Source organism: Dasypus novemcinctus, chromosome X, assembly GCF_030445035.2.
Source record: "Dasypus novemcinctus isolate mDasNov1 chromosome X, mDasNov1.1.hap2, whole genome shotgun sequence".
NCBI classification, from domain to species: Eukaryota; Metazoa; Chordata; class Mammalia; order Cingulata; family Dasypodidae; genus Dasypus; species Dasypus novemcinctus.
The window spans coordinates 6,999,001-7,025,000 of NC_080704.1; the positions used below are offsets into that span (position 1 = coordinate 6,999,001).

Here is a 26,000-nt window from a genome sequence, read left to right on the forward strand (position 1 = left end):
CTCCGGGACTGGTGGAACAAACACAGAGGCAGTTTAACCGGAGTTAAATCAGACCCTTTCTCTTCAATGGAAAGGAGGAACAAGGATCCAAGCTCACATACTTTGCTGCAGTTGCTTTCACACATTTGACGGTCATGACTATGCATTGACATAGAATCTTTGTACTTCTCTTTGGGGGCTGCAAAGTTGGCACTGCCCAGGTCAGGGAGTACAGGAGTCACTACTATGGGAGGAGTACTAGCAGGGCCTCGAGGGTGTGAGTTGTGAGCCGAGAGAAACAGCGAGGTGGAGAGCATTCTTGCTGTGGAGGCAGGGCTGGTAGACCAGTTGTCAGGTGAACTGAGGCACACTTAGCAGCTGGAGGTCAGTGTGGAGTTGCTACGCCTTGCCTCTTTTCCACTCTCCTCTTGCCCCTTCACTCTTTTCTTTTTTGCTTAGTATCCAGACATCCCTTTATTCTTTTTTTTCCCTTCTTTCGTTTTTTTTTAATGTTACATTAAAAAAAAATAGGAGGTCCCCATATATCCCCACCCCCTCACCCCATTCCTCCCACATCAACAACCTCTGTCATCGTCGTGGCACATTCATTGCATTTGGTGAATACATCTTGGAGCACTGCTGCACCACATGGATAATGGTTTACATTGTAGTTTACACTCTCCTCCAGTCCACCCACTGGGCCATGGCAGGACACACAATGTTCAGCATCTGCCCCTGTAGCACCAACCAGGACAACTCCAAGTCCTGAAAATGCCCCCACATCATATCTTTTCTTTCCTCTCCCTGCCCTCAGCAGCTACTGTGGCCACTTTCTCCACATCAATGCTACAGTTTCTTCCATTACTAATCACAACAGTTCCATAGTAGAATATCAGTAAGTCCACTCTAATCCATACTCTATTCCTCCATCCTGTGGACCTTAGAATGGTTGTGTCCACTCCACATCTATATAAAGAGGGGCTTAGATTCCACATGGCTGATAGATGCCCTCTTTTTCTTCTGCTTTCTCTTTCTCTCTCTTTCTCACTTCCTGTGCTAATAGGAGAGTGTGTCTACTCCCGGGGAACCTTCAGCTGATAGCTTCTTCACTCCCCAGGACCCCACAGAGAACCAGGGACCTGGACAAGGAGCTGGCTGGGAGGTGGGGAGCTTGTCCCTTCTGGGTCCGGTTTGTGAGACCAGCAGTGGGAGCAGGGCCCGGCGGAAGCTGCTGCCCTAGAGGTGTCGTTCCCATTTGCCCCAGTGGTGTGGTGGTAGACACACGCTACCAGGATGTCCTGGTCCCCACTCCAAACAAGCCACATGGCGCTGGGCTGCCTGCAGGACTTCAGGCAAAGGACCCAGCAGCCCTGCAGCCAGGTCAGATGGCTGTGCCGTTACCGGGGATGGAGTGGGAAAGGGGAGCCGGCTAGCCAACACCTCTTCTCCCATCCCCCTCCCACTTTCCCAGCAGAGCAGGGTGTTCAGAGTCCCACCTCTCCTCCAGGTAAGCCCGGAGACTCAGAGGTGACTGGATGTACCCTCAGGGCAGGGAGAGCATCCTGGGTGCCTCAGGCCAGACAGCGGGCAGCTCTTGACCGTGGGTGGCTTCCAAGTTCAAGTCGCATGTGACTGGTCCTGGCGGATGGAAGCCAGAGACCTTCTGCTCTTCTTGCTAGTTCCTGCTGGAGGGAGCCAGGGAGCACGCAGCTCCATGGGCAGCTGCAGCCATCTTCAGACCTCTGGCGGCCCTGGTCTTGGGTGAAGCCAAAGCTGAGTGGGGAAGGAAAGAACTGGCAAGCCCATCCACTACAAGGAAGCCCGCCGGCCCTCGGAATTCTCTTCCTTGAGTGACACGTGTCCGCCCTCGTGGCTTAAGCTGAAGGGGTTCAGGTTCCTGTTACCTGAGGCTAAACCACCCCACCCCACATGAGCACAAAGGCATGCTCTGCATTCATCCGCATGACAGTTATTGTGCGAAAAGCTCCCATTTCATTTTGGGGTTTTTTTCAACAGGATCCTAAAGAAGTCATAGCTGCAAAACCGTACGTGGGGAGGGACACAATGTCCTTTCCAGCTAGGATGTCAGCACATGCATCTCTTCTAGATTTGGGTTGAGTTGTTGTCGTAGGATCGTGTGGGTGTTTTGTATAGATTGTTTCGATTTTTTTGCCATTATTAACAAACATACACACAGATACATAGGAAGAATTGTAAAATCACAGTCCTGGCCCGCGTCCCACCCCACCCCCTTTTTTCTTTTCAGGATCAAATTTCTGGACACAGGGCTGTGAAATGAGAAAGGAAACAGCTTGCAGCCAATGGGCCACCATTCCTGCTCATGAAAAACCACAACCTCCAACTGGGTTTCCATTTTTCACATCAGCAGGCCTAGTTCTCCATGAACCTGGAGGGCGTTTTTGATTTATTAGGGAATACGTGTTGGTTTTCTTCTTATAAATTGGTTATTAGACATAAAAATATTATCATCTCCTTATGGATTCAACTAGATTATGTTGATGACATAAGCATTTTCAACTGAGGACTATACTATTTTTGTTACACGTTATTTTGAAAGTTTGGATTAAGGGATGAAAACTTCCTTAAAAAATATAAACTCACAATTGAAAACTGTAATCAAATAAATATCATGATTAAATACATTGCGAATTTAAAACTCTTAAGTATTAATGCACCTAATGTAATGCACTGGGGAATGGATGTAGTTCAGTAGTTGAGCACCTGCTTTCCGTGTACGAGGTCCCAGGTTCATTCCCCACTACCTCCTTTAAATGGACAAATAAATCTTAAGATTTACATATATAGCATATATATATAGCATTTATATATATAGCATAAAACACCATCATTTCTAGACTGTGCTAACAATCTGTTGCCATGCATATATATTCACTTCCACAGATAAAAACATATGCAAAATAGGGTGAGTTGGGGGAAAAACCACCAAATGTAAGATAAGGACTATGATTAGCAGTAAGATTTTGACATTTTTCCTTCGTAATTTGTAACAAACATCTCATGACAATGCAAGGTGTTGGTGGAGGGTTGATGGATGGGATGTTACGATGTTATGCATGTTTGCTTTCTAAGTTCACAACTTTTACTATACACTTAATTGTTTATGTATATTCATATATAAATGATATAAAGATAATAATAGTAGGGAGGATTGGGGGAAAATACTTTGGTTAGTAGTAATATTTTGACTTTAATCATTAGTTAAAAAGGTTTAACAACAATGTAAGCTGTTGGTGGTAGGGTGAGTTATGAGAGTCCTGCGTGATGTTATATATGTTTGTTTTGTAAGTTCACAGCTATTACTATACACCTATTGTTTATGTATGTTTGTGTGTGGGTGATATATTTCAATAAATTAATTTAAAAAACTATGATAATAAAAAGCATATGCATAAAAGCTACTATTTGTAATAAAAATAAATAATTATAAGCTCCTATCAAGCAAGGACTTTTATTTTTTTCTTTTTCTTTTTTTTATTGTATTTTTTTTTTAGGATACATAAATCACAAAAAATGTTACATTAAAAAAAATGAGAGGTTCCCACATATACCGCCCCCCAACCCCCCCCCCACTCCTCCCACATCAACAACCCCCTTCATCATTGCAGCACATTCATTGCATTTGGTAAATACATTTTGGAGCACTGCTGCACCACATGGATAGTGGTTTACATTGTAATTTATACTCTCCCCCAATCCATTCAGTGGGTTATGGCAGGATATATAATGTTCAGCATCTGTCCCTGGAATATCATTTAGGACAACTCCAAGTCCCGAGAATGCCCCCACATCACATCTCTTCTTCCCTCTCCCTGCCCTCAGCGACTACCGAGGCCTCTTTATCCACATCAATGCTACAGTTTCTTCCATTACTAGTCACAATAGTTCCAGAGCAGAATACCAGTAGGTTCACTCTAATCCATATTTTATTTCTCTATCCTGTGGACCCTGGGATGGTGATGTCCATTCCACCTCTATATCGAGAGGGGGCTTAGATCCCACGTGATTGATGGATATGATTCTCCTGCTTGCAGTTGTAGGCACTCTCGGTTCCCTGTTGTGGCTGACCATCTTCATCCCCCTGTTAGCTGACCTGGGTAAGTCCAACAACCTGGAGAGCAGGAGTTGCAACTCTGCTGAGGCTCAGGGCCCAGCTGGCACATGGCCAGTCCAGAGATTCAAGTCTCCTGGGCATCTACCAACCCCAGCACCAACCACAGGTTCAGTAAAAGTGACAGAAGAGGCATGTGCAGACAGGTCACATCTGAGTCCAACTCCATCACACTCAGGGACACAAAATCCAAAGTGGGGCCCGCTGACAAGGCAATGGACTCCAGAGCCATCTGCCATGACCGAAGAATCTGTGGGTCTCTGTAGCCTTCAGGAGCACCAGCACCTGGGGTTGTATCTACTTGGGCTGTCTCTGGGATCCTGCAAGGACTTTATTAACAGGTTCCTATTGAGTGAATGAATGGATGAATGAAAAATATTCGTTTGAGTATACATACAATGCACCTGTGAAATGGGCTAGGCATTAAATATTAAATACATCAACGCTCGTGCATCCAGTTTAGAGAGTGGTTCAATGGTGAACATGGGAAACGTCAAGCGACTCCATCGGAAAGTTGGAGGACACACACATGACCCGACTTGATCTGTGACTTTACGTCTAGTGTCTATTTTAGAACATCCTCACTCTTCACAGCCAGCGTTGAACTCCTAAGACTCAGATGGGCTTCATAACCACGTGCACAAATGACACTGCTTTTGTCCTTTTGTGTGAAAGCAACGACAGCGCGTTTCCAGGCGCACTTACGCCATTGGGATGGAATTTTAGTTAGGTCAAGTGGTAATGTGATCTGTTGAGTAAAAACTGTTGGGTTGTTAGAATCTTCTAACCAGATTCATCTTCCTTGGACTCGTAGCTTCCCAGTTAGCAGCTCAGAGCCCTTCATAGCTTTCCCTTAGGCTTCCACGGAAGGTCCAAACTCTTTGTGGCGTGAGAACTGGCCACAGCAACACCTCTATTCTTCCGTGTGATCTGAAAGTCCCCTTGGTGGGTGGCCAGTTCTCAGGCTTCCTTCCTGGGCTCGCCTTGCCCCTCGGCATGCTGTCCCCATGCACTTGTCCCCTGGAACGTGCTCCTCAGGCATGTTGCCTCTCAAATTCCTGCAGCCTAATATGAGGCCCACCTCAGACCTTCCCTGCCCACCAGCCCCCCAAAATTCCCTCTTTTGATCCACCCTGTAACAGCAACGTAACTGCTCACTTCATTTCATGGTTAAACATACCCCCCTTATCCCACAGCTCCTTTCTTAATGGAACTTGTGCTTATATCCTACAGAGCTGTTGAATGTTCTGATATCCCAATAAGAAAGTACAGTCAAGTCAGGAACCTTTACTAAGGCGGCTGGTGAGAAATCATGGACCTTTTTATATATTGTTCCACTATCTTCTCGCATCTAATGTTTGCCAGGGAGAAGTCTGAACTGCCTTGAGTGTTTTTCTGGGTACCCATAGAGTTCCTTCAGTAACTTCAGAGATCAGTAATTTACTAAACCATTTCTTTGCTCATTGATCCATAGAAATAGTCCTAGATTTCACTGGGCTATTGCATCTTCTCCTTAAAGGCCCCTAGCTGCTTCCACCTTTTTTTTTTTGAAAAAGGAGTATTAATCCTCATCCTTAAAGGAGGAGATATTTGTTTGGACCAGCCAGTTGAGTTAAACTTGGGGTGAGGGGGCAGAAGAAAGAGCTGAAGGATGGCCAGCTTGAAAGTCAGGCTGCTACCTCTGGGAATTTCTCAGCTGCACTGTCTGTGGGTGACCCTTCTCCAGGGTAGCAGGTAGTCTTCCTGGTTCATGAGGTCATGGATCTTACAGAATGTTTTCATGTGGTTATTTAACCTTGACTTATCTTCACCAAGCAAGAATGAGCACTTGCAAGGTTATGTGCCACCTCTTGATTTCTCCTCGACACTGCCAAACCAACAGACTGCTTTGGGCAAAGATGGCCTGTTGGCTTGCTTTCTTATTTAGTCTTCCTCCCACCCCATGCTGTGATTTAAGCATGATTCAAGGAGGCTTCCGAAACCACCCCATGAATCCTTACTCTTTCAAGCAAGGGATGGTTGGTTTTCCCCTTGATTTCTGTCTCCACTTTGGATAGCTCTGAGTTCTGTCATCCCTGCCTGGGATGCACAGAGGAAGGCACTTTCTCTTGCTATCCTCCTTCACCTTTAGCCAAATTCTCAGGCACCTGCTCGCCTTCCAGGGCTATCGATATCCCTGGCCTCATCAAATACATCATTTCATTCTTTGCTTGACTCTTATTCCCTTTGTTGTTTTGGGTTCATTTCACAGAGGAAATGGGACAGAAATATACCACCATCACATGAAATCAAAAATTCAATTCCTTCCTTTAAATTTGTTCCTCTTTTACTTTCTCCTCAATGAATTTGGTATCAGAGGAGAGGGCGAGAGGGAGTGGGGGGAGAGGAGAAGGAAAGAGAGAGAGAGAGAGGAAGGAAGGAGTTTGAAGAGAATGTCTTAACATACTTTTATTTTAAAAGTCACAAGTATAGGACAGAGATGAAATTTTTGAGGCTAATGCTGGCATCTTTTAATGTTGTATATGAGGACAGTGTATGTAAAAATACTGTCAGAGAAGATAAGTAGCTGATGAAGAATTTTAATTCTATCAGAGGGATAGTGTGATGGTTAGGCTATTGTGTCAACTCGGCCAGGTAATTGTGCGCAGTTGTTTGAGATCAAGCAAGCACTGGGCTAACTGTAATACAAGGGCATTTCTGGACTTCAGTCACCATTGACTTCACTGCAGTGGTAAATCATAGATAGCTGGTTATAATTACATCAATCAGGGAGACTGCCATCAGCAGTGAGTCATGCTTAATCCAATCAGTGGAATCCCTTAAAGGGGGAAGTGATTCCAGCATTGGGAGAGAATTTCCCAGCTCGTCTTTGGACAGCCAGCATCTCCCAGAACTCGTCAAGAATCTTCACTGAACTTTCATTGGAGCTCCTGGTTGCAGCCTGCCTGTGGAACCTGGACCTGTGTATCCCCACGGCTGCGTGAGAGACTCTTACATATCTCTTACTATCAATGGATATCCCTTGTTGATTCTGTTTCCCTAGAGAACCCTGACTAATATAGAGAGTATATAGCTGTAATTTTTCCTTAATTCAAACCAAAATTAGATTGCTTACATAGATAGCCATGTTCGGTTTTCTCTAAGTTATTTTGGTTGAAATGTACCACAGTTGATTATATATATATACATATATATTTCTCGGCTTATCTTGATTTCCAATTTTGTCTGTAGGGTGCCTCTTCCCTGCTTGAGCCAACATGCTGGGGTACAGGATGTCTGCAGGCGCAGATGAGCCCAGCAGATAGCTACATGAAATCGCAGGGAAGGATGCATCTGGGGTACATGGCTTCTGTTGGCAGTACAAGAAGAAGGATTTCCATTTGTCGTGTGCATTGTCCTTGGAGTTCCCAGCAGTGAACACCTACTTGCTTCTTTTCATTTTCATGGTGTTTCAGATTAACTTTTATAATAATGAAAGTTAGGTGAAGTGTGTGGATTTTGAGAAGAGATTAGAGAAAGATCCTAGTTTTCATACTACTTGCTTATAACACCTGGCTTATTTCGGAAAAATAAAAAGTTGAAAAGGAGGGGGAATTCTTTCCTCTACTATGGTCCAAAAGGTAGGGGAAAATGTTCAAAATTTTGAAAAATAAACCGATGTAATTCTCAAATGTCATGCTCTTATAGTTGAGAGGAAATTAATGCATGTTCTTTAGTAACTTCATGTTGCAATAGACTTACATTTAACTGAAAGTAAGGCAATTTTAGGATAAGTCCTGATCATAAGGGGGAAGACTGTCATACGCTGAACACAGAGTCTAAAGTTCCGCTGGGATAACTGCTGCTCTTTCCTGAGGCTGCTCCTTCCCATTCCACAGCAGACATTTCTAAAAGGACGGTGGATTCGAGGCACCCATTGCTAATTCCTATTCAAAAGCATACCTGCTATTTACAAGTTTATTTTCTACCAGCGTTTTTGTAGAGTGACATAACAATGTTCGTTTGGAAATGACTGTCCCCTGGTGAATTCAAGGTCTCTGTGGAGGCTGCTGGGGGTAAATGTCCACCTTCGGGAAGGTATAATATCGACATTGCTGTGGGTAACTTCTTGGCAGTGGAGAAAATGGCACACAATAATGGTTCTTTTATAACTTCCTTTAAGCCCCCACGTGCCTTGGGGTTGGGATTAGGAGCACTGAGCATTAAAACCCTAGCAATGTGGACTGGAGGGAGATTTCTTTCTGTGCACTCAGCCCTCGGGTCCTCTCAGGTAATGATGGGGGTGGGGGGACAAGTATGGGACGAGCCAAGGACACCATGTCATGGCTGCCATTTTTAAATACAACATTTCATTCAAAGAAAAGTGGATGTGTTCAGCATGGGAGGCCATCTCCTGGTACCCAGTGGGTCTGCCCTACACCCCTGGCATCTTCATGAATTGGGGCTGCAGAGTCAGCTGGACTTCCACTTCCTCTGGACAACCACGCAGCCAGTGCCCACGATCTACACAACCCCTGGGAGGAGTTTCTGTCCATGATGGAGCATGGATCTGTGCTAGGACTTGACTCAGGGCAGGATGTTGTGATACGCTGGACGCCCGGTGCTGAGAAGGTGCAGGCAAAGGTCTACTGCTGAAGGGCAGAGCAGAGTGGAGGGGCTGCCCAGGAAGAGCTGGACAGGAGGGGCTGTGTATTAGTCAGCCAAAGGGGTGCTGATGCAAAAGACCAGAAATTGGTTGGTTTTTATAAAGGGTATTTATTTGAGGTAGGAGCTTACAGATACCAGGCCATAAAGCATAAGTTACTTCCCTCAACAAAGGCTATTTTCACATGTTGGAGCAAGATGGCTGCTGATGTCTGTCAGGGTTCAGGTTTGCTGGGTTCCTCTCTTCCAGGGTCTTGCATCTGTCTGGGTTCAGGGTTCCTCTCTTTCTGGGGCTGGCTTCTCTTTCCTCTGTGAGCTTACTTCCTGGGGCTCCAGCTTAACCCTCCAGCATCAAACTCCAACATCAAAACTCCAATGTCAAAAGCCCTCAACTCTGTCCTTTGCCATGCCTTTTATCTGCGAATCCCCATCCACCAAGGGGTGGGTACTCAATGCCCTACTGATTACTTAATCAGGTAAACTTCTGAATCCAATATAATCTCATATGCTCAGAGGGAAAGACTAGTTTACAAACATAATCCAATATTTCTTTTTTGGAATTCATCAATAATATCAAACTGCTACACTCCACCCTCTGAATTCCAAAAGACATTATAATATTCAAAATAAACCTTAAATCAGTTAGAATGCAAGTACTAAATCAGATCACAATCAATTTAAAGAAATACAGTTTGTGCTGCGGCAAAGTCCTGTCTGCTATAGACCTCTGAAACTTACAAAACAATTTATCTGTTTCCAATACAAATGGACAAAGGATAAACATTTTCTTTATAATAAGGAGATACTGGGAGGGAAACATGAGTCACCGGTCCTCTACAGTTCAGTAAACCTGCAGGGCATCCTCCATTCAATTTCAATCTGCGAGTCATTCCTTTTTCTTTTCCCCCCATGATTTCTTAAATTTTTTAAAATGTTACATTAAAAAAAAATAAGAGGTTCCTATATACCCCCCACTCCACTCCTCCCACATTAACAACCTCCCTCACCATTGCAGCACACTCACTGTACTTGGAGAACACACCCTAGAGCACCACCACACCATATGGATGACAGTTCACATTCTAGTTTATACTCTCCCCCAGTCCACCCAGTGCATTATGGCAGGATATATAATGTCCAGCATCTGTCCCTGCTGTACCACCCAGGACAACTCCAAGTCCTGAAAATGCCCCCAAATCACATCTCTTCTTCCCTCTCCCTACCACCAGAAGCTACTGTGGCCACTTTCTCTACATCAATGCTACAATTTCTTCCATTACTAATCACAATAGTTCCACAGTAGAATATCAGTAAGTACACTCTAATCCAGACTCTATTCCTCCATCCTGTGGGCCCTGGGATGTCCACTCCACCTTTATATCAAGAGGGAGCTTAGATTCCACATGGATGATGGATGCAATTCTTCTGCTTGCAGTTGTAGGCACTCACGGTTTCCTGGTGTGGTGGTTGACCATCTTCACCTCCCTGTTAGCTGGCCTGGTAAGTCCAATGAACCACAGGGTAGGCGTTGCAAGACTGCTGAGGCCCAGGGCCCAGTTGGCACACGGACAGTCCAGAGATTCAAGTCTCCTGAGAATACACCAACCCTAGCACCAACCACAGCTTCAGTTAAAGTGACAAAAGAGGCATGTGTAGAAAGGTCACATCTGAGTCCAACTCTATAACACGCAGGAACACAGATTCCAAAGAAGGGCCAACTGACACAGTACTAAATTCCAGAGCCATTTTCCATGACCAAGAACCTGTGCGTCTCCATAGCCCTTAGGACAACCAGTACCTGGGGTTGTATCTACTTTGACTGTCTCTGGGGGCCTGCTGAGTCATGCATAAGCGCAAACCCTCTGATGACCTCCTAACTCTTTTTTGAAGACTCTTAGCCATATAAACTCATTTGTCTTTGCCATTTCCCCCTTTTATTCAAGGTCAAAAACCAGTTTTTAACACATGATCTTACATGTAGACCGAGATAGTCTGATGATCTGAGTTGACCCTTTTATTCAAGGTCTTTTTCTAGTTACATCATCAGCTGGTGCTTGATAGTAATCTCTCGGCACCAGGGAGGCTCATCCCCAGGAGCCGTGTCCCATGCTGGGGGGAAGGTAATGCATTTACATGCTGAGTTTGGCTTAGAAAGTGGCCACATTTGAGCAACATGGAGGCTCTCAGGAGGTAACTCTTAGGCACCCTGTAGCTCTAGGCCTAGTTCATATTTCAGGCACACAGGCTCATAAGCATAGTCATCAATATCAAGGGCTCATTGTTGGAGCATCCTTCTTTGTTGGTCTTTGCCATTGCCCTTGAGGGATTCTTCCTGTTCCATGGGGAATGTGATAGAGCTGCCCTGGTTAGGAACTCAGCACTCCCTCAACTGTCTTTTGTATCTGTAACTACTATGAAAATACCCAACATATATCCAAACATTTTTATGTACCTTTTATATATGCTCTGGAGAACTCCCTCCCAACCATGTGCCCCCCATCAATAACACCCCATACCAGTGTTCTTCCTCTGCCTTCATTGAACCTCTCTGTGGTCCAAAACTTCTTTAAAAATGAAGCCTAATATATTGCCAAATTCAATTAATAGGAAAATGAAATATAGTGATGGGTTTAAAGATTAGAAATAGAATACATCCCAATTTAGAAAAACTAAAATAGAGTAAAAATAAATTGGGGTATTAAAAAATGAAAAATATTATAAAGATTTGTTTTTGATGTTTTGCATTTCATCACTGCAATAGGTATTGCCCTGCATGTACAGTGGCAAGGCAATTTCTTTCATTTCTTTCTCAGGGTCTACATCCTTGATTTGTTTTTCTTCTAATTTTTAATTTTGTCTTTACAGAAGTTTTAGATCACAAATACAATATAGGGGATTCCCATATATCCAACATCAAACCCTTTTCCCCCTTCCCCAGCAATGATCCCTTTACATGTTCATGTTATATTTGCTGCAGCTGTTGTACAGATATTGAAACATAGCTTTCAAACATGGTTCCATTTTGGTTTACGTTATGGTTTATATTTTAGACTGCACATTCTTAAGATGATGGTTTCTTCTCCTTGGTGCCTTATGGGAACCCACCCTTTCCACATGCTTGCTCAAAGGCCATTTTCTTGGTTCCACCCTCATCAAGCATCTGGGTCTCGACCAAGCTCCAGACCTCTCTCTCCAAGAGTGTTGGGGTGATTGCCACACCTTACCCAATCTTTGGGTTAGAAACTTAACCCCGCCTAGTACAGTGACGAAAGACAATATTCCCCTTAACTTTTGGCATACAGGCTCAACCCTCTCAGAGCAATGAGTTGACCACCTGGCCTTCCCTAATCTTTGGGGGACAGGTCCACGCCTCCCAGACCTGTGGGGTGCTGACCTTAACTGCCATAATCCTTGGGGAATGTGCTCCACCCTCTCTATACCCTAGGGTAGCAAAACTCTCCCAGAACATCGGGTGGGAACATCCACCATTTTCAACTGTTGGTGCAAACTCACCCTCTCTGTACACATGAGTGGGGTTCCTCTCTTGGCCTAAGGTGATGTCCTAATTCCAGATCTCAGCTCCCATGGTTTTCCTCTTAAAGCTGTTCCTCCTTCAATCTCTCCTTTCCATGTCCTTTTAATTCCAGGCTGACAGTGGTTTTGTTCATACGGCTCTCTCAAAAAGTCTGTTGGTTTAACATGCAAGAAGCAGGGGTCCAAGCCATCAAACAGTAAGACTTTCCAAAAGCCTTTCTGAGATAACTGCATCTTCAATCCTTATTTACAAGTTCCAAGTTTAGTTAAGTCCTCCAAGGGGGCACTTTCTTCTGGGAACTTGATTTCCAGAGGCTTGGAATTTCCAGAATCAGTGTCTGTTTTCTCTGTGCCTAATGGTTCAGTCATCAGCATATCTCTCTCATCTAGCATTTTGCTATAGGTTGCAAGCAGAAGCCAAGCCACATTCTCTGTGTTTACTTTGGAAATTTCTTCAGCTAAATGCCCAGGCCCACCATTTTCAAATTCTGCCTTCCACAAAACACCAGGAGTTAATCTTGCTAAGTTCTTTGCAATTTTAAAACATGGATTGCCTTTCCTCCATTTACCAATAATAGTTTCATCATTTACTTCTAAGGCATCATAAAAAGTCTCTTCAGCATCTATCTCACAATTATTTACTTCTAAGACCTTATAAAAAATAACTTTAGGTTCCATATTGCCACCAACGGTCTCTGCAAAGCAATTTAGGCCTTTTTCATCAAGCATCTCACAACTGCTCCAAAAAATACCCCTTACCCATTTATAAAACCATTCCAGTATTCTGGTAATTGCAAAAGCACTTCCTCATTTCTCGGTACCAAATTCTCTATTAGTCAGCCAAAGAGGTGCTGATGCAAAATAACAGAAATTGGTTGGTTTTTATAAAGGATATTTATTTGGGGTAGGGGCTTACAGATACCAGTCCATAAGCATAAGTTACTTCCCCCACCAAAGCCTATTTCCACGTGTTGGAGCAAGATGGCTGCCGACATCTGCCAGGGCTCAGTCTTCCTGGGGTCCTCCCTTCTTGGGGCTTGCTTCTCTTTCCTCTGTGAGCTTACTTCCTGGGGCCTCCAGCTTAAAGCTTCAGCATCCAACTCCAACATCAAATCTTCAACATTAAAACCCCTCAACTCTGTCCTTTGCCATGCCTTTTATCTGCGAGTCCCCTCCCACCAAGGGGTGGGTACTCAACGCCCTATTGATTACTTAATGAAGAAAATCTCTGAATCCAATGTAATCTCATATGCTCAGAGGGAAAGACCAGTTTACAAAAATAATGCAATATTTCTTTTTGGAATTCATCAATAATATCAAACTGCTACAGGCTGCCAGGAGGAGCTGCCCAGGAGGGGATGCCCAGGAGGAGGTGCCAGGAGGAACTTTCCAGGAGGAGGCTGCCCAGGAGGGACTTCCCAGGAGGGGCTGTCCAGGAGGGGGATCCTAGGAGGGCTTGTCCAGGAGGGGGTACCCAGGAGCGGGTATCCAGGAGGGGATGCCCAGGGGGAGCTGTCCAGGGGGAGCTGTTCAGGAGGGGCTGCCCAGGAAGAGCTGCCCAGGAGGGGCTGTCCATGAGAGGACTGTCCAGGAGGAGCTGTCCAGGAGGGGCTGCTCAGGAGGAGCTGTCCAGGAATGGCTGCCCAGGGGGGTTGCCCAGGAGGGGGCTATTCAGAAGGAGATGCCCAGGAGGGGCTGCCCAGGAGGAGTTGTCCAGGAGGGGCTGCCCAGGAGGGGGCTATTCAGAAGGAGATGCCCAGGAGGGGCTACCTAGGAGGGGGCTATTCAGAAGGAACTTCCCAGGAGGGACTGACCAGGAGGAGCTGCCCAGGAGGAGCTGTCAGGAGGGGCTGCCCAGGAGAGGAATATTCAGAAGGAGCTGCCCAGGAGGAGCTGTTCAGGAGGGGCTGTCCAGGAGGGGCTGCCCAGGAAGAGCTGCCCAGGAGGAGCTGCCCATGAGGGGACTGTCCAGGAGGAGCTGTCCAGGAGGGCTGCCCAGGAGGGCTGTCCAGGAGGGGCGGTCCAGGAGGAGCTGTCAGGAGGGGCTGCCCAGGAGGGGAATATTCAGAAGGAACTGCCCAGGAGGAGCTGTTCAGGAGGGGCTGTCCAGGAGGGGCTGCCCAGGAAGAGCTGCCCAGGAGGAGCTGCCCATGAGGGGACTGTCCAGGAGGAGCTGTCCAGGAGGGCTGCCCAGGAGGGCTGTCCAGGAGGGGCGGTCCAGGAGGAGCTGTCAGGAGGGGCTGCCCAGGAGGGGAATATTCAGAAGGAACTGCCCAGGAGGAGCTGTTCAGGAGGGGCTGTCCAGGAGGGGCTGCCCAGGAAGAGCTGCCCAGGAGGAGCTGCCCATGAGGGGACTGTCCAGGAGGAGCTGTCCAGGAGGGCTGTCCAGGAGGGGCGGTCCAGGAGGAGCTGTTCAGGAGGGGCTGTCCAGGAGGGGACTGTCCAGGAGGGGCTGCCCAGGTGGGGGCTATTCAGAAGGAACTTCCCAGGAGGGGCTGCCCAGCAGGAGATGCCCAGGAGGGGCTGCCCAGGAGGAGTTGCCTAGGAGGGGCTGCCCAGGAGGGGGCTGCAGGAAGGCTGGGCACTTGCCTCCTAGCACTCTTTCTTGTCCAGCGCAAGGCGCAAGTCCCTCCAAACCAGACCTTGCTGCCTTTGTGTTGCACAGTAAGGGCTTTGCTGGGTTTGCAAAGACCAGGGCGGGCTCTCAACTGTCCAGGGAATGAAGGGCTTGGAATGCGGTAGCAGCCTTGCACTGTTATACCTTAAAGGACACATCCAGGAAAGGTGAGTCATCCAGCCCCTGGCCCCAACTGCACCCAGCAATGAACTGACAGCCTAGGGGCAACCAGGAACGCCTACTGCCACCCTCTTTCTTTGACCTTTCTGCCTGCTGGCACTGTCCCCCGTTTCCCCCTTTATCCTGCTCCCCTCAAAGTCTCCAGTGCCCTGTGAAGTGGCCTCTCCAGCCTACTTCCTCTCCTGCTGTGCTCCAGTCAAAAGTACTTCACTGTGAACCCTCCTCTCCTTTCCCTGCCCTCTTCCTTGCATCAAAATTTGATTCCCTCTTATGGGAGTGCTCAGGTGAAAATGAGAAGGAAGTGATCTGATTAAAGAGGTTAAGAGGGGAGCTTGCATTTGGAAAAGGGGATTAATGAGCATATTTGACAATGTCACCATGGAATTTAAATGTGGAGATAGAGAGCAGGAGAGAACTTTCCTGCAGGAAGGGAGAGGTTTGGATCACAAGTGTTTTCAGGTGCTTCAATCCTGAGAGCAAGTGGCTGCATCATTTGCATGTCTATAAACATCTCTTGTGATGAGGGGGGCCTAAAGAGCTAGGGAGAAGGGTGGTCCAAGAGTCCTTCAGTTATCAGGCTACGTTTGAGCCTCAGGACTGAGGATTCAAGGGGGAGACGGCAGCCTGCTCCTGGGAAGCTCTTTTCCCCAAGCTTCCACTCAGCTCTCACCTTCCCTCTCCTTCTCAGGTACACTTCTTCAAAGAGAACTGGAAGCCAGTCCCCATTCTGTTTAGAATACAGTTCAGGTGACTTCTCAATGCCCTTGGTCTGTGGCGCTCAGAAGGCTCACTCCTCTTTCCAGCCTCTCTGGAGCTTTCCTTTGAGGCACACCCAACTTCACCAGAGAACCTCCTTCTGCAGAGTGCCTCCTGGCTCCCTCCTGCCCTGTCATGAGGGGCTGCCCCCCACTTTTGGTCTCTCTCAAGAGTCTTCTGGGAAGCAGCTGTGGCTCAACTGATAGAGCATCCGCCTACCATATGGAGGGTCCAGGGTTCAAACCCAGGGCCTCCTGACCCGTGTGGTGAGCTGGCCCAGGCACAGTGCTGCCATGCACAAGGAGTGCCATGTGCAGGAGTTTCCCCCACATAGGGGAGCCCCACGCACAAGGAGTGGGCCCCCGCAAAGAGAGCCACCCTATATGAAAAAAGCACAGCCCACCCAGGAGTGGCACCGTACACATGGAGAGCTAACACAGCAAGATGATGCAACGAAAAAGAGACGCAGTTTCCCGGTGCCGCCCGACAATGCAAGCGGATGCAGAGCACACAGCAAATGGACACGGAGAGCAAACAATGGAGAGAAGGGGAGAGAAATAAATAAAATCTTTAAAAATAAAAAAGGGAGTCTTGTGAATGCACCATCGCTACGTCCTCACTTTAATCCCCTCTGACATGTCCCTGAATGGATCCTGTTCAGGCCACAGTAGCCCAAGCCTGGCCGGAGCCCACGCCTCTTCTCTGTCTTCACCTTGCTTGACACGTCCTGGTGACATCTGGAGGCGGGCCAGCCCACCTTCATGGAACCCTCTTTTCCTTCCATATCCAGGCACCAGTCAGTTGCCTCCCCAGGCAGTGAATCAAGGGCAGCTGATGCTTGCCCTGGAGGAAATGCACAGCTGTAGGAGATGCTGGGGCTTGACAGACGAGGGTGTGAGCAATGGAGAGAAGGAACCCATTCTCTGCCCCCTCTCCATCACCGACACCACGGCTGAGGACCACCACTTCCTCCAGAGGGCTGCTGAGACACACCCCTTGTTTCCTGATGCCTCATCCAGACCGTAAACCTTCTGCAGCATAGGCTCTCTTTTCTGCCTCACGCTTCCTACTCTTGCTCCCTCAGATCCCATAGTGCAGACAGAATGAGTTTTTTAAAAAGTGCTAATCTGGTGTAGAATTCTTTGAGGGTTTCCCTTGCAGGTGGGGAGAAATCTGAGATTTTGAGAAAGGCTCACACACAGTTGGGGCTGAGCCCACCTCCGCCGGGGCTGAGCCCACCTCCGCCGGGGCTGAGCCCACCTCCGCTGGGGCTGAGCCCACCTCCCCGGGGCTGAGTCCACCTCCCCTAGCTGAGCCCACCTCTCCAGGGCTGAGCCCACCTCCTCCAGGCTGAGCCCACCTTCCCGGGGCTGAGCCCACCTCCCCGGGGCTGAGCGCACCTCTCCGGGGCTGAGCCCACTCCTTCAGGCTGAGCCCACCTCCTCCAGGCTGAGCCCACCTCCCCGAGCTGAGCCAACCTCCCCAGGGCTGAGCCCATCTCCTTCAGGCTGAGCCCGCCTCCTTCAGGCTGAGCCCACCTTCCCGAGCTGAGCCCACCTCCCTGGGGCTGAGCCCACCTCCCCGGGGCTGAGCCCACTTCCTCCAGGCTGAGCCCACCACCTCGAGCTGAGCCCACCTCCCCGAGGCTGAGCCCACCTCCTTCAGGCTGAGCCCACCTCTTCCATGATGAGCCCACCTCCCCGACCTGAGCCCACCTCCCCGGGGCTGAGTCCACCTCCCCTGGCTGAGCCCACATCTCCGGGGCTGAGCCCACTCCTTCAGGCTGAGCCCACCTCCTCCAGGCTGAGTCCCCCTCCCCGGGGCTGAGCTCACCTCCCCGAGCTGAGCCCACCTCCCCAGGGATGAGCCCACCTCCTCCAGGCTGAGCCCACCTCCCCGAGCTAAGCCCACCTCCCCTGGGGCTGAGCCCACCTCCCCTGGGGCTGAGCCCACCTCCCCCAGGCTGAGCCCACCTCCCCCAGGCTGAGCCCACCTCCTCCAGGCTGAGCCCACCTGCCCGGGGCTGAGCCCACCTCCCTGGGGCTGAGCCCACCTCCTTCAGGCTGAGCCCACCTCCTCCAGGCTGAGCCCACCTCCCCGGGGCTGAGCCCACTTCCCCGGGGCTGAGCCCACCTCCCCGAGCTGAGCCCACCTCCCCGGGCCTGAGCCCACCTCCTCCAGGCTGAACCCACCTCTCCGGGGCTGAGCCCACCTCCCCCGGGCTGAGCCCACCTCCCTAGGTCTGAGTCCACCTCCCAAGGGCTGAGCCCACCTCCCCCAGGCTGAGCCACTTTGTCCTTGCATCGTCCCCTCCTGGGACAGGCACACAACCTTCCTAGAAGCACAGCCTGCATGCTTTGCTGCCTCTGCCTACAGCCGTCTTTGCCAGTCTAACTTGAGTTTACTTCAGGTGTAATTTATGTTCCAAAAATTCACCCCATTTACGTGTGCAATGCAATGATCACTACTGTATTTAGAGCACCGTGCAACTAACACCACCATCTTTATTCCTTCATCCCAAGCCTTGGCAACCGCCCATCTACTTCCCTTCTCTCTGGATCTGGCCATTCTTGACATTTTGTAGAAACGGAGTCACGCACTATGGGGCCTTTTGCACCAGACTTCGTTTTCTCAGCGTTGTGTCGCGGAGCTTCTTCCTCACTGGAGCATGCATCAGAACGCCATTCCCGTTTACAGCCGAGCCATGTTCCACTGTTAAGTGCTGACTGCAGTTTGTTGATCTGTTCATCTGGCGATGGACGCCTGGGTTGTTTTCCACCTTTTGGCTATTGTGAAAGGTGCAGCAGGAACACTGGAGGATGTTCACACCCAGGTGAGACAAATGGCATCACTTCTCTTGGGTTTACACCTTGGAGTGGGGTGGCTGGGCCACTTTTTTTGAGCCTGGCCAGGCTATCATTAACTGCTTTCTTTCTTTTTCTCACTCTCTCTTTTTTTTTTTTTCAATGTTACATTAAAAAATGAGGTCCCCATGTACCCCCCACCCCCCTCACCCCACTCCTCCCACATCAACAACCTCTTTCATCATCGTGGCACATTCACTGCATCTGGTGAATACATTTTGGAGCACTGCTGCACCACATGGATAGTGGTCTACATTGTAGTCTACACTCTCCCCTGGTCCACCCTTGGACCATGGCAGGACATACAATGTCCAGCATCTGTCCCTGCAGCACCACCCAGGACAACTCCAAGTCCTGAAAATGCCCCCACGTCACATCTCTTCTTCCCTCTTCCTAACCTCAGCAGCTACCGTGGCCACTTTCTCCACATCAGTGCTACAATTTCTTCCCTTGCTAATCACAATAGTTCCGTAGTAGAACACCAGTAAGTCCACTCTAGTCCACACTCTATTCCTCCATCCTGAGGACCCTGGGATGGCGATGTCCATGCCCCCTCTAGATTGAGAGGGGGCTTAGACTTCTTTCTGACTCTACTTGGAGTGCCGCTCCCAGTCCTAAAGTAAGTAAGGTGGTCCCCGCTGTCCTCTTACTTTGTGAAGGATAAAGCCTGCACGTGATTCTTTCCCACGGCTCTCTCACTGTGCCCTACGCCCCATGAAGGCAGGGCCTGGTACCGTGGTTTGCACACAGGTCCTCCATCAACATGGGGAAACCAGACAATCATGGCAGTCAGAACCCGCTGTGAGCTGTTTCTTCAAGGGTGTGCTGGCGAGGCAAGGGCAGGGGGCCGTTCGTGAATAATGAGAAGGCGTGCACGGCGCACAGTGGCCGAGGGCTGTCGAGGGACCTTCACCAGGTGTCTCCTCGGCCTCCCCCCCACACCGACCCCTGGGTGCTCTGCCTTGGGTGCAACCCTCGACGGGATCCAGTTGGCCTGCAGGTTCGAGGCTGCCTTCCTTTACATGAGGTCCAGGCTGGAGTGTTATCGCTGGCTCTCATGGGGGGTGCTGGTGGCGGGGATGGGAGAATGAAGAGAATCTTACCAGTTTGTAGTGAAGAAATAGAAGCAGAGCATTGGGGAAACTGAGGTGGGCACAGGTTAAGGGAGGGAGGCCAGTGAGCAGAGGCCCCGGGTCGTAATCCTCAAGAGGCTCTGAAAAACACCGGGCAGTAATAATCAGATGCGATTCTTCAGGAAGGCTGAGCCTGGGACACGGGCGCGTGGAGGAACTCGGACTGTGGCTGCCGTCGTTCAGCCTTAACTGATCACATGCTTCACAAGCGTGACCTCCCGTGAGAAGGGACATGGGGGGAGAATAAACAGCTAGGCACCGAAGGCTGGGAAGCACCTGCGGAGGCTCACTCCAAATGGCCATTCTGCAGCGGTGTGCAAGGCAGGAGAGCACTGAGGGCCAGAGAAGGCGGCGCAGTCTCGCGCCTTGAAAAGCAGTGGCATCCCGAGGGTTCGTGTTTCCCCAGTGAGCAGGCTCACAGAACTTGTTGGAGGGAAACCCTCTCCGTGGTAAGACTGATAGCACGGCAAGAGCAGAGATGAGCTAGCTGTGCAGTCTTAAACAGAGGGGCAGATGTTTCAACACAGTTGGGACTCGCGGCCAGCGGGCGCCTGGGGCCAGGAGTAGACCGGGAGGGGGGCCGTGGAAGCCACTCTCTACCCTGATTTCCAGGAAATCATTGCTTGCTCAAGGGCTGAGGACAGTAATGCTGCGAATGGTGAAAGGTTTTTGGGGATGTGAAGGATATAACATGGAATGTTCATAATCCGCCACTGGGAGTGAGCGACCTTGGGCACGTTATGGTAGTGGTGCCTCAGTTTCCTCAGACATCAGGATATTGGGAGGCCTTTGATTACGACGAGATGGGAGCTTAGACAGGAAGAGAACAATACAGAAGCCCAGGGACATATGCTCACAAATATAAAGAGCCTGCCTGCTGATGCGGACTTGACAAACACGGATGACCTATTTATGCAGAAATAAGGGCTGTGCATTTTCAAGTGATCAGCATATGTGAACACTTTACACTAATTAAGTTTTTTCTGTGAATTTTCACATCTCAGCCACTGCCTCCCTCTCTTGCCTGGTAAGTGCTTTTCCAGACGGGCAAGCATGTGGGTTCTCGGTTGCTGGAGTGTGGAAGCACACAGCTTCTTGGTTCACAGAAGGCACTGCACACGCGTCCCTGAGCAGAGGGGTGGCCCGAGTCTTCCTGGTGATGCGGGCTCTGCCTGCGCTGTGCCCTGGCCTTTCGTTCCTGCAAGTCTCCTGGCCTTGGCCGGATATGACCACAGATACGCTTGCTTCCTGGTGCAGTGGGCTCCTGGCTTTGGGTCTAATCTAAGAGGCTGGCAGTGTTTGCTCCAAGGCATGGCTCCGGCCGGTCTGTCCTTGTCTCTTGCCTGTTTGGACAGCTGCCCCGTGCGATGGTTAAATAGGTTCCTCAGTCCCCCACCCCCACCCTTGGGTACTGCCTTTGGCGGCACAACCCACGGCGGGGCACAGCCTGATCACACAGGAGGTGGGGAAGTCGCCTTTTTTCTGTTCAGCTATTCGGAAATGACCCTGAGTCATGAGCCTGGAGATATCCCTTCCTATTTCAACATTTCCCTTTTCCGTAAAGGAAATAAGAGATTGCCAGTGACAGACTTGGCTCAGAAAGGCTTCAGATTAGGCCAAGGAGTTTCGGACATTCTCCTGGAGAGCATTAGGGGACGGCGTAGTCAAGAGAAACTTACGACTATAGAAGATTGAAACTCTAGTTTTCATGTAATACGCAAGTTTGTTTTTAAGAATTAGAAACACCATTCAAAACATGCCAAATTTAGCACCAAACTGCCAATTGTATTCAAAGGAATGCGAACTGCAGTCCTATTTCTAGACCTTGACTACTGGTACACAACAGAGAGAATTTCCATCCTCAATAAACATTATATTTCAAGTATAAAAGAGAGTCTTCCATGTCTTTTTTCTTTCAGAATTACTGATCTCCAACTCAGGACTTTTTAGATGGAAACAACTTTAGGAAGTAGTGATTGTAAGAAAGTGTCGTGTGTACTTCATGTGAGAGGAACGAAGAGGTAAATGAGAGAGTGCCATCTCGCAGGGTCTACACATCCTTTTAAGGGGTATATAATGTATAAGCAAACATTAGCCCCTAGGTAGGACACAAGCGCCATCGTTTCTATTGATCTCTGCACATTTTAAATGAGCTAAGGAAGTTGGATGATTATTCTTTTCGGTATCTTGGAATGAGTACCTTGTAGTCTCAATTTTCATTACCATACTGCAATGAAATCAGTGAGTTCTTCAGTGGCATAACACCACTACAATGTACAGAGGCAACAAGGCCAGTGGACGGATAAAGAAAAACACATACGTTTTGGTAACAGGTGGTCTGGCGCCTCTGACGAGCAGCCTTGGCTAAACCACCACCACCATCACACGTGAGATTAAATTTGCACTGGAGAAAATGAACCCTGATCTAGCACTACGCTGTTTAGATGTGCACTAAACCTGTCTTATTCACCAAAAATGGCCTGCTGCTTAGGGAAACTACTACCTAAAGACTTTGGTTGAACCAGACACTAAATCAAACAAGTTACTGTTTCACTGAGTCTTTGCTCACTGCATGTTAGTGCACTGCCATTTGCTTAAAATATGTAAATATCATTTCACAGTTTGAGTCCTGCCTGGGTTAAAAAAAAAAAATGACTCACATCTGAGGATTAGTTACATTTGTTAAAGGATAATTGTTATAAAAGGAAAAAAATCATGACTCCCACACAAATATGACATGAACAGTATCAAAGATTTTATTTCACAAAATTAGTGAGGGGACTAGTGAGATATTGCTACTGGCTGGAAGGACAATCCAAAGAGCAGACACAGGCAGTGGCTTTGACGAACGCTGGAACAAGTTTGCTCAACAGACGATCCAAAGCGCCACCGAGCCTCCACCACGCGGAGTGCAGGCGGGCCACCCAGCGGGCGACCTGGAGACGATGCCCCCAGGCCTCTGTCTTCACCTCTGACCCTGGCACATGAGAGGCACATGCTCCCAAAGGCCCAGCAAAGCCCGAAGAAGGAGAGAACCGTTCAAGTGTCACATAAACGAAGGGCTGGTTGGTCCCACCGAGTGTGCGTTGTGGATGAAAATCACATCTCCATCAAAGGACGGAGTAGGGAAACAAGGTTTTTAAAGGAGGAAGGTGCTTTTTCTGAGGTAGTAAACATCCTCAAATATGGATAAGGGTATCGACATAAGATATATGCTCGAGTTATGTTCAAAGCAAAAGGAAACTGTTGATGATGGGACTCAGAGTTAGTCCCTGAGTAAAGGTCCAAGAGAGCTTCTGAGGGAGCAAAAGGAATTTTAATGTTTGCTAATAAGGAAAATGATTTCTTGGGTGTCATGAAATGGAATTACCATCTCGATTGTATTAGTTGCTATTGCATATTCAGTTGGTGCTGAGGAAAGTAAAGCAGGTATTTATATATATATATATACACACACATACACATAAATATATTATATATGTGCATAGATCTGCATATACATACAGATAATATAAATATAGTATACATATTTTATATTTTCCAGCCAGTGTTTAACATAATAAAAAGAAAATAACGCAAATAAATTTCACTTAGCGTTGGAAAAGTAAATTATATCTAAAACAATCCATATACATATGTGAGCAGACATATACATACATAAGAACACATGCACTGTATGTACTCGTTTGTATGTATGTATGTGCATGCATGTGTGTATGCTTCTTTAAGCACAGTGTAATCTGATTCTTCAAATCAAATAGAATTACCGCCTCGTTTTGATCAGTTGCTACTGCACGTTTGGGTGGGTGCTGAGGAGGGAAGCGGTGTATGACACACACACACTAAAAGTGTATGTGTGTATGTGTGTGTATATATATACATGAATGAAGGTGCTTCCAGCCTGACCTCTGTTTCGGGCCACCTGCTTGGCTCCCCCCAGCGCCGGGTCTGGTTTATGGACACTTAGCGTGGGCCGGGCGGGCCAGCACGGCCTTGGCACAGGCCGGCTCCCCCTGGGCTGGGGTGGAGCGGGGCGGGCTGGGCAGCTGCGCTCCGGGGGGCCGTCCAGCTGCTCTGGGAGCCTGGGGCAGCGGAGCGCTCACTCGTAGGGCGGCAGGCCGAAGAGCTGCGGCTGGAAGTCCTGCAGGGAGCTCAGCACCACGGCGGCCCCGCACGTCAAGTCCCGCCGCAGGTTCGCGTCGGGGACCATGACCGCCTGCATCCCGGCTGCCAGGGCCGCCTCCACGCCGTTGGGGGCGTCTTCGAACACCAGGCACTGCGGGGTGAGACGAGAGAGAGGGTGAGGACGGCCTCGGCTGCGGGGACTCAGGGGGCGCCATCAGGCCGGGGGAGCGGAGCGCCGCGGGGCACACCTGGGCGCCGGCCACCGCTGCTCCTGCAGGGGCGGAGCGCCACCGGCACGGGGCAGGGGCAGGGCGCCTCCCTCGGTTCAGAGCTTTATGTTGTCCAAATCATGAAAATCCGCTCAATCAATAATTGAACACTCAGAGCTTGAGAGGAAATTGTACAAAAAAAACCCACACAAAACATGCTGCTTTTTAAATGCAAAATAAGTTCAGTGCTGTCAATGTTTTACGGACTGTAGTTTGAAAATTAAACGGTGAGGGTGTTTTAGTTAAAAATTTAGTTCCCGTGTGCGCCAGTGTTAGGCTGCAAAAATCTCATTAGTGCGTTCTGTCTTTCGGTTTATGGTGTAAATCCCCTTTATTACCCAGATTAGTGACACGACGGCATTAGAAGCCCCTGTGTTCTAAATGTCCCCTGCATGCATTCAAGTGGGTGCGTGCCCTGGGTTGATCAGCGGGCGCTCACGCACCCCATCCTGCAGGCACCTTCTGGGTACGAGGGCCTCCCTGCCAGCTCCTCCCGGGGGACACGAGCCGGCACAGCCAGGGATCTCCGAGCCTCCGTCGCGGGGACAACAGGCGCCCGCGAGTTTCCCTGCGTGCTTGGCGTGGAAACGGGCTTGCGAGGTTTCTCTCCTGGGAGTGTGGCTGGGCAGGTCTCGGCAAGGGGGAAGAGGTCCCCGCTGTCCCCTGCCCGCTGCTGTCCACGAGGACGGCCGTGCCTGGGCCTTTCCAGCTCCCTCGTCGCTCCCCAGCCCTTCCTTCTGAAAATGTTCCCGCCCACTGAGCGCAAGGCGCAGAACTCGAGGCCTCGGGGACCCTGAAGCAGCTCCAGGGTGCCAGCGGGAAACACACAATGTGCACACACAAGCACACACACACGAGCCCTGGCCGCCTCCACCGGCAAGCACGACGGCTTTCTCGGGCCCTCCCTGCTCCCCTCCGGGCAGGGCCTCGGCTAACCTTCCATCGCCCCGTGCACGGAGCCAGAGGAGGGCTGAGGAGCGCGCGCTCTCGGGCAGTAACAACGTGGGAGCCGGGGCAGCTGCAGGGAGCAGGCAGCGTTCACGGGGCGGGGCTGAGGAGCTCCACGGAAGGCGGGCAGTCCCGGGCAAACCAGGGCCTGGGCCCAGGGCCTTCTCTGAGAATTCCTCAAGCCCTGGGTTTTGGTTATTTTCGTAAGCTCCCCGCTCTCCACCTTAGACACCAGCTGAGGAAGCAACTGAGTGCACTTGGCCCACCCAGGCTTATTTCCTTAGTTCCGTGATACGGAGACCACCTGGTAGTGATCTTCGGCAATTATGACTTGACTCTACCCTAAATGTCCTCCAAGTGTTTTCTGCTGGGACCACAGGACCGGGAAGGTTGGTGCAGGGCGCTCGGCTTGCTTCTCCTCAGCGCGGACTGGCAGGGCTAACCGCGTAGTAGGCAGCTTTCGTGCCGTGTCGGCAGGAAGCTCTTCCGGAGAACAAGGGCTGCAGGTGTGGTGGGAAACGGGGAGGCGGGGTGGGGGGTGGCTCAGAAGCGGTGACGCCTAGCAAAGGACGGAACCGGGCGCCAGCGCAGACGCGGCACCATCAACGGGAGCCTGGAAAGGGCGGTTACGGGAACTCCGCGCTGACCGGTCGCACCTGATCCCGCGTCCCAAATGTCACCGCTGACAGCGGCAGGAAATAAAAATCCATGCTATGAGCGTCGGAAGGAAAGCCACGCAAGCTGCCCACGACGCTGAGGCGCGGCGGTGACAGCTTTCGCTGGTTTTTGAACCGGCGACTG

The 26,000-nt window shown here is 49.5% G+C and overlaps 1 protein-coding gene across 6 annotated transcripts in view; it reads right to left on the reverse strand.

The window, feature by feature from the left end:
* The window catches only part of PUDP (pseudouridine 5'-phosphatase), a 216,281-nt gene that overhangs the window by 119,452 nt on the left and 70,829 nt on the right, over positions 1–26,000 (reverse strand). For 2 of the 6 annotated variants that reach the window (XM_058291237.2, XM_058291239.1), the window contains one exon: positions 22,591–24,133. The exons of the other annotated variants lie outside the window; for them this stretch is intronic. In XM_058291237.2, coding sequence (XP_058147220.1) covers positions 23,957–24,133 — 177 coding nt within the window. In that variant the 3' untranslated portion in view covers positions 22,591–23,956. Of the gene's footprint in view, positions 1–22,590; positions 24,134–26,000 lie in introns of those variants that run through there. 6 annotated transcript variants of the gene reach the window in all.